The sequence below is a fragment of the Manis javanica genome, chromosome X, assembly GCF_040802235.1.
Source record: "Manis javanica isolate MJ-LG chromosome X, MJ_LKY, whole genome shotgun sequence".
NCBI classification, from domain to species: domain Eukaryota; kingdom Metazoa; phylum Chordata; class Mammalia; order Pholidota; family Manidae; genus Manis; species Manis javanica.
Window position 1 is genome coordinate 99652276 of NC_133174.1, and position 17893 is coordinate 99670168.

At 34.5% G+C, this 17893-nt stretch overlaps 1 protein-coding gene across 2 annotated transcripts in view; it reads left to right on the forward strand.

Annotated features, from left to right (window-relative positions):
* COL4A5 (collagen type IV alpha 5 chain) overlaps positions 1-17893 on the forward strand; it is a 220644-nt gene that overhangs the window by 102002 nt on the left and 100749 nt on the right. For both annotated transcript variants that reach the window (XM_073227300.1, XM_017674621.3), the window contains 4 exons: positions 3268-3357; positions 11932-11976; positions 16140-16184; positions 16270-16332. In XM_073227300.1, the coding sequence (XP_073083401.1) occupies positions 3268-3357; positions 11932-11976; positions 16140-16184; positions 16270-16332 (243 nt within the window). The remainder of the gene's footprint in view (positions 1-3267; positions 3358-11931; positions 11977-16139; positions 16185-16269; positions 16333-17893) is intronic.

The window sequence follows — 17893 nt, forward strand, 5'->3', positions numbered from 1 at the left end:
GTAAATTCTCTCAGCTTTTGCTTATCTGGAAATTGTTTAATCCCTTCTTCAAATTTAAATGATAATCTTGCTGGATAAAGTAATCTTGGTTTAAGGCCCTTCTACTTCATTGTATTAAATACATCATGCCACTCCCTTCTGGCCTGTAAGGTTTCTGCTGGGAAGTCTGATGTTAGCCTGATGGGTTTTCCTTTGTATGTGATCTTATTTCTCTCTCTGGCTGCTTGTAATAGTCTGTCCTTATCCTTGATCTTTGTCATTTTATTTACTATATGTCTTGGTGTTGTCTTCCTTGGGTCCCTTGTGTTGGGAGATCTGTGGCTATCCATGGCCTGAGAGACAATCTCCTTCCCCAGGTTGGAGAAGTTTTCAGCAATTACCTCCTCAGAAACACTTCCTATCCCTTTCTCTATCTCTTCTTCTTCTGGTACCCCTATAATGCGAATATTGTTCCATTTGGATTGGTCACACAGTTCTCTCAGTATTCTTTCATTCTTACTGATCCTTTTATCTCTCTGTGCCTCGGCTTCTTTGTATTCCTCTTCTCTAGTTTCCATTTCATTTATCATCTCCTCCACTGTATCTAATCTGCTTTTAATACCCTCCATTGTGCTCTTCAGTGATTGAATCTCTGACCAGAATTCATTCCTGAGTTCTTGAATATCTTTCCATACCTCCATGAACATGTTTATGATTTTTATTTTGAACTCCCTTTCAGGAAGAGTCATGAGGTCCATGTCATCTTTCCCAGGAGTTATATTAATTTTACTCTGATCCAGGTTCCTTTGGCGTTTCATATTTGTATATGGCATCCTCTAGTGTCCAGAAGCTCTACTCTCTGGAGCTGCTCAGCCCCCGAAGCAATGTTGGAGGTCACAGGGGAGTGGTATTGGTGCCTGGGAGGAGGAAATAGCTGTTTCCTGCTTCCGAGCTGCTCTACCTGTCTCCACTGCCTGAACCAATGGGCCAAGTACACAGGTATAAGCCTGTATTCTTTGCCTTTGTAGTTGCTGCAGACACATCTTCCCTCTGGCTGGCTTAACATCAGGGTAGAGCTTACCAGTTTGCAAGCCAGGTGGGGCTGGCCGGGAGAAAGGTGCAGTAGGCTGTGTATCACAGAGGGGGTCCTTGGAGCTGTGTAGCCAGCTAGGGAGCTGGAGCACCTGAAGATTGTGAAAGCTCCCAACCTGCTGGGCAGAGTGAACCTGGACAATTTTGTCTACCTATCCTTTCTCCTGAACAGTAAGCTCTGTGCAATCCTTGCCCCTTTATCAGCCCTCTTGCTAAGGGCTTCCTTGTTAGGAAGTCTCTCAGACTGCCTGCCTTTCTTTTGTTCCAGAGCAGCTGGATATGGATCCCTGCTTTCCCCAAGCAGCTGGAATCTCAGTCTTTCCAGGAATTCTGCCTGTCTTAGCTTTCCAACCCTCTAATCATGAGAGTACCATGCAAGCACATGAAATGTAGGTTTGTTCTCCTAGAGCAGATCTCCAGAGTTAGATATTCAGCCGTCCCAGCCCTCCACTCCCTCCCTGCTCTGTTTCTTTTCCTCCCACTGGTGAGCTGGGGTGGAGGAAGAGCTTGGGTCCCACTGGGCCACAGCTTTGGTATGTTACCATCTTCCATGAGGTCTGTTCTTTTCTCCAGGTGTGTGCAGTCTGGCACAGTCCTCTTTCCTGTTGCTCTTTCAGGATTAGTTGTATTAATTATATTTTCATATTATATGCAGTTTTAGGAGGAAGCCTGTGTCTCCTCTCTCATGCTGCCATCTTTAATCCAATCCTCCCTAATGTTCTCCCCTCTTTCTCTATTTCCTTCAAAATAATTGGGTTGAAGTTGATTACAATCAAATTGTCACAATTCTGTGACTAGAACAGCAAAGAGATGTATTTATAGAAAATATAGTATGTTAATAATAATTGTCAAAACTACAGGAATGTTTAGACCTGCCATTAACTGGCTAGTATTTGCTTTATTGACTTTTAAGTGATAAATGGAAACCAACCAGAAATAGCCTTTTCAAAGTACTTATATTTATTGTAAGATAATTAAACATACCCAGGAACCACTCAATACAAAATTGTCTAAGCTATCTAGACCGAACTTAGTACTTACCACACACACACACACACACACACAGAATATGACTCAAAGTCTACTGTACCTTGACATCTAGATGTATGTGCCTCCAATGGCCCATTCATCAATTGCCTTGTAGATATGCATTGCTTTTCTTTGTCAGGTGCTGCTTAGGCTGTCACTGTGGATAGAATCTGGTGAGAGGGTTCCCAGAACAAAGTCCAGTGACTCTGCCAGATACTCAGCCTTCAAGCCTTAGGAAAGTAGAGGAACCACTTACAGGCCTGTAGTTAGGAACTGTGAGCCCTCAGGGTTCTTAAACGTAATAGTGATGAATTTGCTTTCTGTGATTGGATTCCCTAGGGGTGTTGGGATTCACACTCTTACTATGATTGGCTGTATGCAAGTTAACTAACCCTAATGTGTTGATTTAATGATATATTAGTACACATGGTGGCTCTCTACCCCCACCTATCTGGCTGTACAAATATGTGTATCAGGCCACTTTACTGTATAGGTGCTGATATGGTGAACCCTCAATGGTAGGTAGGTAGCCCTCCTGTGGTAGTGTTGATAAGTGCTTTGGTCAGAACTAGGACTTGAGTCACAATTCAAATAGTAATTCTGAGTAGAGGAATTACTGGTGGTTTTTAAATATATATATATATATTTTCTACAGTAAACAATTGTGTATTCCTTTTTGTACTAGTTTTATAATTTAAAAAATTCATAAAGTCCTTTTCTGGCTATATTATCTCCAGTCAGCTAATGAATTTCCATTCTGGATAGTCATATATCTCTTTTACTCTACAACAGATTTGACAGCTTCTCTGATGTTTTCTTTTTATCCTTATTCTTCCCTGTACCACACTTATTTCATGTAACCCTTGCAGACCTGGATTTATTTTCTAGATTTATTTCCATCTTCCCTCTTAAACTCTTGATGTCAGAATATTTAACACAAGAGATTTTTTGCAAGACAGCAAAGGATTATATTATCACACATGATATAAATTCAGAATGGTTTGTGTTTTTCCACTCAGGTTTCCTCATGTTAGTGGATACTGTGAATTAGTATCATTAAATTAAGTTACTTTCCTCAAGATAGTCATTCGGTCTTTTTAAATCTCAACCATAGCTGTGTTTGAAAATTCACAAATGATCTTACCTTTCATTTTTGTTCAATTGCAGGGGGAGAGAGGGTTTCCAGGTTTGGAAGGCCATCCAGGTTTGCCTGGATTTCCAGGTCCAGAAGGGCCTCCAGGACCTTGGGGACAAAAGGTATGTGCCAAGTTGCCAACCAGTAATACAAGAAGAATTAAGCCATCTTACTGTGGAGCTGCATGTCAAATCAACTAAAAAGTTACTGAATTATTGCCAGAAACTAATATTTAAATAAAACGAAAGAATAGCTGTGAGTCTATACTTTGTTGTTGGTTTAAAGAAAACCTGAATATTACTGATATAATCACATGCTTTTGGAAGATGCCTTTAGTTGTATGTGGTTATTTGGGTCCTTAACAAAAATTAACTTCTGTCAGGAGCTCAGCTGAGCTGGAAAGAGCTGAACTGCCAGGTATGAGAGTGACTGGTAATGACAACAAGCCAAAATAAAACTAACAGTCAAACACTTAATGTGACAGTAAAAGCAAAAAAGTTAAACTAGAAAAAGCACCAACTTCCCCACTGTTCCATTTTTCCCCATCGAACAGTGCCAGTGAGAGTCAGATGGATCAGCAAAGACATGGGGAATTGTTTCATTGCTGAGGGAGCTTGGAGAAAAACCTCCTGCCATTTTTTATGGACCATAGGGTAGAGTGGGGGAGGTTGAAGGGGAAGGACTAGGAGTAGAAATACTGAGTCAGAGTGCAAAAAAGGTATCCTCAAGTTTCCCTCCCTCCCAATAAAGAGGTTTCCACCAAGAGATAATAGTGAATTTTAAGATTGAAAGGAGTTTCTGGGTTTTTTAAAAATGGCTTTTCTGGTTGATTGATTGACCTTTACCATCTGTAAAAGTAAAAGTAGACCTGTGAAATGATATATGAAAGGGCCAGTTCTGGTCATTTGCCTAAAAAAGGAAAAGTGCTTTAAAAAACATTTTTTCCTAATTTAATTTAATTTACTAGTGGTACATCATTCATTAGCGTATTAAAGAAATCAAATGGAATACTCATCAGGCAGTCCTCCCAGTAAAGGAGGAAAATCAATTCAAACGCATAAAAATACTTTTGAACTATACCAGAGCATAGATTGTGAGGGTATGCTTGAGCATGATCTTTGAGGAGGTAGCAGTACATCAAGATCGTTTTGTTAGATTAAAAAGCAGAAGGGACCTGGGCGAAACTTCCTGAGTAGAACTTGACACTGAGGAAAAAGACTCTAAGTGACTGCATAGAATTCAAGTAGACTGGGCATTCAACACAATGTCCTGTCTAATGAGGTCCAAAAAAACAATAGGATGTTTCTTGTGCACCTGGAGTGGCAAAGAAGTAGCAGAGATCTGAAATTGTTGAGTAGATGCTATTGAGCTCTAATTCAGCAGCAATGCATGCAGACTGTTGGCATGGGACATCTCAAAGAATTCCAGCTTTGACTAGATTATCCCACTTTTCAGCACTCTGAAACTACTTAAGTTCTCCATAATTTAGGTACAGCCTTGTGAAAATGAGGTGGGGACTCAGTTGACTAAGATTAAATTTCAGTCACATTAATGAAATGGATGCTTTGAAATAGAAATTAAGTTGAACCATAGAAAAATAAAATTAAACTTCTTGTCTCTGACTTTACCTGGTATTCTGGGCCGAGTTTCTTGCCCACCATGCTTGCTCAGAGGTGGCAGTTTTAATAAAGATTTGTATCAGCTTTTATAAAACTAACCACATCAGAATTCCTTTGAAATAATTTAGCCTTAACTGGCACTATTCTACAATAATATAATTTTTAAATGTGTGGTTGTATGCATTTTAAATTTAGAAAGTAGTCCAATCTTTTGCTTTGATTTTATTTCAATATCTGTAAAATGAGGTTAGACTGCTTTTTAAACTTTGGGATTTTGAATATGAAGCACTTTGTGCTGCTATCTCCAGTATGACTTCATGCTTCCCAGCATACCTAAATTATACTTTTTATAAAGTGATTGGGTATTCTGGTACATGTTAACATATATACTAAGTCATAAATTTTGTAGGATTATTCTTTAATCTGTATATTCCTACATATGAAAGTAAAAATATGTAAAACAAATATATATATATATAGAAGTCTATATATAAAATTTTCCAAAGGATTTCTTTATTCATAAAAATAAAATTTAATTAATTTTTGGTAGATAATATGTTCACTTTCTTCAAAATAAATTAACTTAAAAAGCTATAGAATAAAAAAAATCCCCTTTCTACCTCTGTCCATTAGCTACTGAATCTACATAGACCTAATAGGTATCCATTTATTTTATTCTCTTAAGAATATGCCCAAGAACTTTTTATGGATATGCATGCAGATAAGAATATATACATGCACATACATACCTATATACCCACAGGCACACATTTATCTTCCTCTATTTTTTAATTGAAATTTAGCTGATATACAATATTATCTTGGTTTCAAGTATATACAACACAATGATTCAACACTTACACACATTGTTAAATCCTCACCCCAACTAGTGCAATTACTATTTGAGCTCTTGCACCTTTTTATCTGCCTCACCCACTCCACCTACCCATTCCAACCCTGCCCCCCATGCTAACCACCAGTGATTTCTCAGTGTCTATGAGTCTACTTCAGTTTTGTTCATTTTGTTTTCTTTTGTTTTCAGATTCACATAAAAGTGAAATCATATGGTATTTGTCTTTCTCTGCCTGGCTTCTTTTGCTTAGCATAATACCCTCAAGGTCCATCCATGTTGTTATAAATGGCAGGATTTCTTTATTTCTTATGGCTGAATAATATTCCATGTGCATATGTACCCCTTCTTTATCCATTCATCTATCGATGGACACTTTGGTTGCTTTCATATCTTGACTGTTGTAAATAATGTGGCAAGAAACATAGGGGTGCATATATGCTTTCAAATCAGGGATTTTGTTTTCTTTGGGCAAATTCCTAGAAGTAGAATTACTGAGTCATATGGTATTTTTATTATTAGTTTTTTGAGGACCCTCCATACTGCTTTCTATAGTGGCTGTACCAATTTACATTCCCACCAACAGTATAGGAGGTTTCCCTTTTCTCCACATCCTCACCAACACTTGTTATTTCTTGTCTTTTGGTTAGTGACCATTCTCACTGGTGTGAGGTGTTATCTCATAGTGATTTCGATTTGTATTTCTCTGATGGTTAGAGATGTAGAGCATCTTTTCATATGCCTGTTAGCCATCTGTATGTCTTCTTTGGAAAAATGTCTATTCAGATCCTCTGCCCATTTTTTAATTGGTTCTTTGTTTTTGTGGTGTTTAGGCATATGATTTCTTTATATGCTAACCCCTTATCAGGTAAATCGCTTATGAATATGTTCTTCAATACTATAGGTTGCCTTTTTGTTTTGTTGATGGTGTCTTTTGCTATACAGAAACTCTTCAGTTTGATGTAGTCCCACTTGTTCATTTTTGCTTTTGTTTCCATTGTGTTGAGAACACAACTACTCATGCTATGTTCAAGAGATTTTTGCCTATGTTGTCTTCTAAGAGTTTTACGGTCTCGTATCTTATATTTAGCTCTTTAATCCACTTCAAGTTTACTTTTGTGTATGGGGTTAGACAATACAGTTTCATTCTCTTGTATGTAGCTGTTCAGATTTCCCAGAACAATTTATTGAAGGTATTTTCCTTTTCCCATTGTATATTCTTGCTTCCATTGTTATATATTCATTGATCTTATATGTGTGGGTTTATTTCTAGGCTCTCCATTCTGTTCCATTGATCTTTTGATCTGTTCTTTTGCCAGTTCCATTCTGTTTTAATCACTTTGTAGTAAAGCTTGAAGTCAGGGAGCATGATATCCCCTGCTTTGTTCTTCTTTGTCAAGATTGCTTTGGCTATTTGGTGTCTTTTGTGGTTCCATATAAATTTTAGGATTATTTGCTCCAGTTTATTGAAAAATGTCATTGGTAGTTTGATAGGAACTGTACTGAATGTGTAAATTGCTTTGGTAGGATGGCCATATGGACAATATTAATTTTTCCTATCCATGAGCATGGGATAGATTTCCATTGATTTGTGTCTTCTTTAATTTCTTTCATCAGTGTCTTAGAGTTTTCAGAATATAAGTCTTTCATTTCATTGGTTAGGTTTAGTCCTACATATTTTATTCTTTTGATACAGTTGTAAATGGAATTGTTTTCTGATTTCTCTTTCTGCTAGTCTGTTGTTAGTATACAGGAATGCAACAGGTTTCTGTATATTGATTTTATATCCTGTAATTTTGCTGAATCTGGTTATTAGTACTAATAGTATTTTTGGTGGAGTCTTCTATATATAGTATCATATATATGTATATATATATAGTTTATATATATATACATAGGGTATTCTATATATAGTGTCATGTCATCTGCAAATAGTAACAGTTTAACTACTTCCTTACCAGTTTTAATGCCTTTTATCTCTTTATCTTGTCTGATTGCCATGACTAGGGCCTCCAATACTATGTTGAATAAAAGTAGTGAGAGTAGACATCCTTGTCTTGTTCCTGAACTTAGAGGAAAAGCTTTCAGCTTTTGGCCATTGAGTATGATGTTAGCTGTTGTTTTGTTATATATGGCCTTTATTATTGAGGTATGTTCCCTCTATCCCATTTTGTTGAGCGTTTTTGTCATGAATGGATGTTGAATTATCTCAAATGCTTTTTCAGCATCTATTGAGATGATCATATGGTTTTAATCCTTCCTTTTGTTATTGTGGTGTATAACATTGAATATTGGACCATCCTTGCATCCCTGGATAAATCTCACTTGGTCATAATGGATTATCCTTTAATACATTTTTGAATTTGGTTTGCTAATATTTTGGGGGGATTTTTGCATCTTTGTTCATCAGGGATATTGATCTATAATTTTCTTCTTTTGGAGTGTCTTTGGTTTTGTTGTTAAGAGTGATGCTATTAGAATGAGTTTGGAAGTATTCATTCCTATATTTTGGAATACTTTAAGAAGGGTGGGTATTAGCTCTTCATTAAATGTTTGGTAGAATTCAGCTGTGAAGCCATCTAGTACTGGACTTTGTTGAGAGGTTTTTGTTTACCAGTTCAGTTTTGTTACTGGTGATTAGTCTGTTCATGTTTTCTGTTTCTTCCTGGGTCAATCTTGGAAGTTTGTACTTTTCTAAGAATTTGTCCATTTCTTCTAGGTTCTCCAATTTATTGGCATATAATTTCTCATAGAATTCTCTTACAATTCTTTGTATTTTGTGGTGTCAGTTGTAACTTCTCCTTTTTCATTTCTGATATTGTTTATTTATGTCCTCTCTTCTTTTCTTGATAAGTCTGGCTAGGGATTTGTCTAACTCCTGTTGTTTATAAAATGGCCACATATTCACTACAGTGTTTGACCATTGTTTTTCACTTAATATACATTGTAGATACCTCATATCAGTATAAACAAAACCTCATTATTTTTTTATAATTGCATTATATTCCATTGTGTATATAAACCATAATTTTATTAAGCCAGTCTTCCATTGATGATCATTTAGGTAGTTTTCAGTTTTTTGCTACTGTAAACAATACTGTTAAAATGTACAATTTTAATAGATTTTCTTTCCCAAGTAAGGGATTATCTCTTAAGATTACTAGAAGTGATATTTCTGTGTCAGAGGGTTCATGTATTTATACATTTTTTATGGATATTGCTATATTGCCCCCCAAGAAGTTGTATGATTTATCCTTGGTTCAGCAATATACAAGAAGATCAATTTCCCTGTAGTTTCACTAGCCCTATTATGAAACTTAGATTTTTGCCAATCTGATAGTTGAAAAATGGTCTTTCAATGTACATTTATTATGCATTTATCTTATTAAAAGTGAGATTAAGCATCTTTCCATAGGTCTAAGAATCAGTTGTGTTTTCTGTGAACTGTCTATTCATATCATTTGCCCGTTTTTCTACTGCATTGTTGATGTTTTCATATTTCAAAGTTTTCTTCCTTTGACTCTTACATATTTCTTGTTAAATTCTTTCCTAAACATTTAATCTTATATATTAAAAAGATCACCCTTTGTCTGTGTTATGAGTTGCAATTATTTTCCCCCAGTTTCTCCTTTGTCTTTGCTGGGTGTGTATATATGTGTGTATACTTATGTGTCTCTGCATGGATTTTTCGAAGATCTTTTATGGCTTTTGTATTTTGAATAGGAGATGTCTTCTCCACTGTAAGATTATAAAACAGTTTTCCTCTGTTTTCTTCCAGTATTCTAATACTTTGAGTATTTACTATCCGTTTCTAATTCATCCTGTTGTATGGTTTGTGATATAAGTTCCACCTTTGTTTCCCATATATCCTCACAAGTGCATCCCAATATAATTTTCCCCACTGATTTGCAATGCCACTTTAATTATGTACCAAATTCACATTAATTTATAGACTTGTTTCTGGGCCATCCAGAGTCTTCCAGTGGACAGCTTATTTCAATATCAGAACAAAACTATTTTAATTATTGATGTCTTATACTTTATTTTCATACCTGACAAAGCTAATGTACTTTCATTGCTCTTTTTCTTCAGAATTTTCCTAAATGTTCTTGCTTATTTTTCCACATGAACTTTAGAGTCACCTTGTCCAGTTTAAAAAAAACTCATTTATATTTTTATTGAATCAAATTTGTAACTAAAATTGTCGATAATTGACTTTATGTTCAATCCTATTATCTAAGAACATAGAATGCCTTTCCATTTGTTTAAGTCTTCCTTTTTGAACTTTAGAAGTATTTTAAAGTTTTCTTCCTTTGACTCTTACATATTTCTTGTTAAATTCTTTCCTAAACATTTAATCTTTTTTTTTTTGCTATTGTAAATTGCATATTTTCTTCTGTTATGTTTCTAACTGGTAGTTGTTGGTATAAAAAAAACTATTGATTTCTTCATATTAGTTTTATATTCAGTTATACTACTCAATTATCTCAATTATAGTAGTTTTTCTTGTAATTATCTTGGATTTCCATGCCTACAATCATGTTATTTGTAAATAGTGATAGTTTTGCCTTATCCTTTCCAATTTTTATTCCTTAAATTTCTCTCTCTTTATTTAACCATACTGGTTAGTACAACCAGTACAATATTAATATATTTTTGTCTTATTTCTGCCTTTAGTAGGCAAACAAAAAGATTCATTGGGTAAATGGTCTTCTATTTGTTTTAAAATAAAATTGGATTTACTTTAATCTCCTTAGAGATGCATGTGTTGTGGAAGGAGTAAATTAAATTTTTTTTAAAGCAAGGTGTGGTAGGCAGAATAATACCCATCCCCTAAAGATGTCTAGAACCTAATCCCCGGAACCTGTGAATATATTAGGTTACATACGTAAGTGAAATTAAGATTGAAGATGAAATTAAAGTTGCTAATCAGCTGGTTAGCACTAGGGAGATTATTCTGGATTATCTGGGTGGGCTCAATGTAATCACAAGGATCCTTTAAAAGTGGAAAAGGGAGGTAGCAGAGTCAGTGTCAGAGTGAGGCAATGTTAGAAAGACTCATTCAGCCATTGCTGGATTTGAAGAGGGCCATGAGCCAAAGAATGTTTGTGGCCCTGGAAGCTGGAAAAAGAAAGAACATGGGTTCTCCCCAATAGAACCTCCAGAAAGCAACAGAGCTCTGCCACTGAGAGCTCTGTCATACTTCTGACTTCCAGAACTGTAAGACTATGTTGTTTTAAGCCACTAAGTTTGTGGTAATTTGTGAAAGTACTATAGTAAACTTACATACCAGGTAACCTTTTTTCCAAATGAAACTTTTTGTTAAGTTCAACATGAAATAAATAAAAACACAGCTGTGCTGATTGAATGAAGGCTGTGACAGAGGCATCAAGAAGCTGCCAGTGGAACCTCTAGAGTTATGAGTTGAATCACATGGAAACCATTTATGTAAAGCAAGATGTCCCACTTTAATAATAGCTATCTAAAGTCTCAGGTGTGCTAGCTATATGTTCCACTGAAATTCCTGTCTTTTGGAGTAGAATTAGGTTTTCTTTATTCTATTTTTTACGAAAACTAGTTAATAAAAGCTTATTGAGGCAAGAGAATAAGTTCTCAGCAATGTGGTTGTAGCTAGAAATGAGTAAAAAGATTAACAAATATGTGGGCAACCTCTTTTGTATGAAATCTAGAGCAGAAGCTAGGAAAGGAAGTCTATGGTTCTTTCTTGTTCCTTCTTAAGCTCTGACAGTAAAAAGTGCCTTATAAAACAAAGCAAAGATTTGAAACACCAAATTCAAGAACAGTCTATATTTGGGCTTACAGATGATGCTATTTATTACCATCATGGCAAACAGATTGACATATTATAGAAAATGCCTAGATTTTCAGTTGTTATTTTGTTTATGCATAAATGATTTGGGGAATATCTATATGACTATTTCATCCTTGTTTCCTTGCATGATTCATAATTAACTTTATAGGTATAAAGTTTCTTTCACTTTATGTTAGCAGTTTTCTTCTCAGTAAATAAAGGCTTTTCTTATTTTTTATCATGTAACTTACCTCTGTTTTCAGTCTCAATAATACATGTTTCTTCCTTGGATATGTAAGTTTCTCACTAACTTTCACAAAGGTTCACAGAAATTTAAGTTCTTATTTTATAATCTAAAATTAGTTACTTGAGAGCTATTTTTGAAGAAAAAAACTAAATGTATTATATTTTTCAGGGTGATGATGGAATTCCAGGGCCACCAGGACCAAAAGGGATCAGAGTAAGTGATACTTGCTGTGTATCAAATGCTTTTTTGATCAAAACAGAGAGAAAGGGAATGAAGTGTATGAGACAACTCAAGAAGACTCATATTGAAATGCTAAAAGAAACATGCAGTCTTTAAAAAGTCAAATTTAAGAGTTGGTATATGTCTACAATTCTCCTTTATTTAGCATTTTTATAGTTATATTTATATACCCAGATGTTTCTTTAAGCTAATATATGAAGATTTTAAATTAGCTTTTGGGTAAGAAATATGAAAGTGCTAAATTCTTACAACTTGTTAATTTATTAAAAATATATATCATGTAAGTGGTTAAAGCAGAACTTCCCAACCAGTCTGATTATGTCAGTCCTCTGGGTTTAGAAAGTTGTTCAACTTCAGGCTGTCCACCCTCCCAGTGTAGCACGTACAAATATTATAATTTTCTTTGTGTATCTTTAAAGAGAATAAGTTTGGGAGGCACTGGTTTAAAACACTACATTAAAGAATAACTACTTTAGGAAAATTACAACATTTCCTCAGTTCTAAAATGTGTGATTTTTCATTTTTAATGTTCTGGAAATCAGGATGTGTCTCAAAATTGAAGCACATATTTAGTGTAATTTTTCTGAAAAGCTTTTAAGTTGACATTAAGTCTTTCAGTCTGCTTTAGAATTGGAAACAAACTATAGTTTGAAAATAGTACTGGCTTTTGGAAAATCATATTTAAACTTTTTGAGCCTCAGTTTCTCCATTTGTTAAATTAGAGAATCAACACACGATCTCCAAGGTCCCTTTTAGCTCTTAAATTCTGTGTTCATTCATTGACAGGGCCCCTTAATTTAAGTATAAAATACATGGGTGGTGATACAGCATGTTTATGTGTGTAGGAGGCAATTAAACATTCTGATCCTTTGATCTCCAGAAATTTAATAGATATACATATTTTACATAATATTAAAACATTCTGCTTGCTATATAGGTCTTAAGAACATGTAGCTTGCCTTATGTGCTACTTATGACTAGTGTGGTTAGGATACTGGAAAACTAGGGAAGAAATTCAAAACCCTTAGTTTATTTTAGCAGACATATTTCTGTTTTTCTGTAGTAAATGGATATTGATATACTATTAAAGCTCTTCATAATAATCATATCTCAAATACCTATAGCTACCATTAACTATGTCTTTGAGCACTGTTAAGACAAAAAAAGAACTGTCCATTCTGTCAGTTGCCATTTCCAAGTGTCTGGGAGTGCCTGTATAGTCCATTCCTCAACTAGAACTTCAGAAGTGCTTAGGAGTAGATGGCCTTATAGCTCTTGCATCATCAGGTCTCAGCTAACAGGCAACTCTTGACATGCAGATTTTAAGACTTCTGAAAAAATTTAAGCAGACACAAATGTACAGAGAAAAGTAGTACAATGAACTCCCATGCACATATCACGCAGCTTCAAAAGTTATCAACATTTTGACAACTTTGTTTCATCTACATCCCACCACTATTTTTTGGATTATTTTAAAGTAAATCCCCCACATTATTTATTCCACAAATGAATACTTCAGTAGTCTGATAACCACATAACCACACTACCATTATTACACCCCAAAAAATGAGCAGTAAATTTTCAATATACTTTAGAACTCAGTCCTTATTCAGATTTCCTCAATTGTCTCAAAGAGGTGTTTTTACAATTCGTTTGTTCAAACCAGGATCCAAGCAAGTTCCACATACTGCATTTGGTTGCTATGTTTGTTAAGCCTCTTTTATTGCACCATTGGAGAAACTGGGTCATTTGTATTGTACTGCATTCCACATTCTGGTTGTGGCTGATTGTTACCTCATGATGTCATGTAAATTGTTTCTCTGTCCCCCGTATTTCCTGAAAATTGCAGGTTGCTTTGGAAGAGCACTAGAGAACTGTCTGGGGATGGAGAATGAACTGTACACTTAAGATTTGTGCATTTTACTGTATGTAAATTATACTGCAAAAAAATTAAAGAATACTTTATAGGTAGTGCTGTGTATTTACTATAGAATTACATCTTACAGCACAAATATATGTCTATCCCACTTTTTTGATGCTAGATTTGATCAGTGGTCTCAGATATATGAGTCTGATTCTGCCATCAAAAATTTCCTCATCAATTTTCATCTTAATGGTTTAGCATCCATTAGTGATCATTGCCTAGATCCACTTTTTTTATTCAAAATTGCAAAATGGTGATTTTTACAATCCTATCAATTCTTCATTTTTAGCTGGAGTTCTAATTTATCAGCTGCCAATAAGCTAGTACACTGGTAGCTTTGAGTACTGATCAAGAAAGGTTTTTTGAATTTGTTATCATTATGTACAAATAGAATTATGTGTTTCAATCAGTTGTACTCATTATTCTTTTTGAAGGCCAAATTATTCCATCTTTGGTCTGTGGGAGCCCCCTCAAACTGGTGCCTGTGTCCTTTTGTCAAAACCCTATTGATCTTTGATAATTTCCCTGCTTTTTGACACAGGAAGACCCTTCAGACTCATCTTGTACATTTTTTTTTTATCTCAGTCTGGAATTGGTCACATCTCTGATTCCAAGTCCTTTTTTAGTGAAAACTGTGATTTAGATACCACAGTGTGAATGTTAGGGGTTTTCATTGCTAATGTATCTGTCATTGTTTTCATGTCTTTTCAGTGGACAAAATTAGGAAATATTTATTTTTTAAGAGAAAAAATATCATGAATTCACAGTATTACTTCCAATTGAAATTTAAAATACAAAGGTTTTTTTACACTTAGTCTGTCTGCCCAGCCCAAACACCTGTCTCTCCTTAAGGTGAAAATCTCAATTCCTAATGACATTAATATAATTTATTATTTCCTTCATCCTACAGTATACCTAGAATAGCTTCAAATTAGCAGTTTACAAATAAACAAAATGATTTCAATTAATAGTAGTAACAGAATTCTTAAATGCCATTAATTATTTATTGTTCTTTTTTCCCCTTTGAATTGACTAATTTTGCTAAGGAAGTACAGTCAAAATATCATGCTTTAAAGGCACTTGAAGTAATTTTTCCTTTGTATAGTTTATGTCAACAACTTGGTGTACGTTAGGTTCGTGGGTTCAATTTGTTCCTAACTTTTAATGGTTTCCTTTTTTTACCTCTTCAATTTTAATTTTTAATTATTTAAACATTGTTCTATAAGGCAAGGCATAGTTAGGGATCTTTCACCTCCATCCTTGCCATCCCTGTATTCTTTTTCCTCCTTCCCCTCTGGGTAATCATTTTTATTATTTTTTATCTTTCCATTGTTTAGTATTACCACTTTTATAAAAAGGTGGCATATTATATACACTACTTATACTTTTTTCTTTTAAAATTATATCCTGGAGATAACTACATATTTCAATGTACAGAGATCTGCCTCATTCTTTTTAACAGCTACATAGTTTTTATATTATGTGGATGTACCATAATTTACTTAGTCATGTACCTATTTTTTCTAATATTTAGCTGTAACTATGGTATGGTCATTTCTAAACTTTAGCTATAATAATGCTTCAATCAATGACCTTGAATTTCATATTTTATTTCATAATTTATGGTATACTATTGGAATATATTCTTAGAAATGAGTTGTTTCAAAAGATAAATGCATGTATAATTTTGCTATATATTTCCAAATTTCTCTCCATGATGTTTGAATCCCATTAGCAGTGTCTGAGAGTGACTTTTTCCCATAGGTTCACCTACAAAGAACATTCTCAAATTTGTACTTTTGCTAATCCTGACAGGGAAATTTGATTGAAGAATTTTTGGAACATCATAGTGATGTCCTCAGGGACAGATATATTTGCCATTTACCCACCCCCTGCTGAATTCAATATCCAACATTACAAACCTGGGAGAATCACTTTATCTTTTGGAAAAGACATTTCATCCAATAATTTGCCTGTGTGTACTAAGTGCAATGAAGACCATGCTCCCTCAAATAGGAGTTTCTTCTATAGTTTCCTATGAAACAAACTTGTAAACATCTATAAGGAGTTTTTTCTTTAATGTTTAGGGTAATAATAAGATACATTTTGTCCATTGCTCTTCTAAATATAGTTTTCATGATTCCCTTAGGCAGGATATTACTTTATTGTTATTGATTGTTATTTGATTCAAGGAACATATTTCTTCTTATAGGGTCCTCCTGGACTTCCTGGATTTCCAGGGACACCAGGTCTTCCTGTAAGTAGGATTTGGCTTCTTATTTTAAAATCCCTTAAAAAGTAATCTAAGAAATATTATACATGTGTTATATCCCTTTTCAAAGGGAATGCCAGGCCATGATGGGGCTCCAGGACCTCAAGGTATCCCCGGATGCAATGGAACCAAGGTGAGAGTTCTTTGACTTAATCTTAGGCAATAAACTTGATAATAATAGATCTAAAAATCTAAAGAAATCAATATGAAGAATATTGACGAAGAGGTATAGTAGCTTTATATCTCGGACATACATAGGCTGTGTTTCTGAGTTAACATTTTCAGTATATTGAAAAATCAGTAATTCTGTAAGCATGTGTCATTAGCTAGAATATCACATTGGGTTGAACATTACTTATCAAATTTTATTTTGACTTTAGTATAAAGTAGGATGAAAGTTAAAAAGGAACTAGGATATATATGTTTCAAATATAATATCAAGTGTTAAGAGTAATACTTGTGAATGTAATTCATACAAAAATTTGCCATTTTTTAAACTAGCTACAATTCAAGCTTTCAGATGTTTAATTTTGTTGTATATTATGATTGAGATTTTGTATCTCTTTCCACCTCACCTATTTCACCTGCCCACACCAACCCCTCTCCCGTGCTAATCACCAGTCACTTTTCAGTGTTTATTAGTCTATTATTATTTTGTTCATTTCATTTTGTTTTGTTTTTAGAAATCACATGGTGTTTGTCTTTTATAACATGGCTCATTTCACTTAGCATAATACCCTCTAGAGTCATCCATGTTGTCACAAATGGCAAGATTTTTTTCTTTTTATGGCTGAATAAGATTCCATTGTGTATATGTACCCCATCTTCTTTATCCATTCATCTACTGATGGACACTTTGGCTGCTTCTGTATCTTGGCTATTGTAAATAATGTGGCAATAAAGATAAGGGTGCATGTATTGTTTCAACTCAGAGATTTTGTTTTCTTCAGGTAAACCCTAGAAGTGGAATTATTGGGTCATATGGTATTTCTATTGTTAGTTTTTGGAGGACTCTCCATACTGCTTTCCACAGTGGCTGCACCATTGACATACCCATCAACAGTGTAGGAGGTTTCCCTTTTCTCCACATCCTAGACAACACTTGTTATTTCTTTTCTTTTGGTTCTAACTGGTGTGAGGCGATATCTCATTGTGGTTTTGATTTGCATTTCCCTGATGATTAGTGATGTGGAGCATCTTTTCATGCGCCTGTTCACCATCTGTATGTCTTATTTGAAAAAGCATTTATTCAGATCCTCTGCCCATTTTTTAATTGGGTTCTTTGGTGTTGAAGCCTATGTGTTCTTTATATATTTTGGTTGTTAACCCCTTATTGGATAAATAACTTATGAATATATTCTTCCATACTGTAAGTTTCCTTTTTGTTTTGTTGATGGTATCATTTGCTATACAGAAATTTTTAGTTTGATGTAGTCCTACTTGTTCATGTTTGCTTTTGTTTCCCTTGCCTGGGAGATGTATCTAGAAAACAGTTGTTCATGCTTATGTTCAAAAGGTTTTTGCCTGTTTTCCTCTAAGAGTTTTATGGTTTCATGTCTTATATTTGGGTCTTTAATCCTTTTCTAATTAACTTTTGCATAGTATTAGACAGTAATCCAGTTTCATTCTCTTATGTAGTTGTCTGGTTTTTCCAGCAGCATTTATTGAAGAATCTATCTTTTCCCCATTGAATA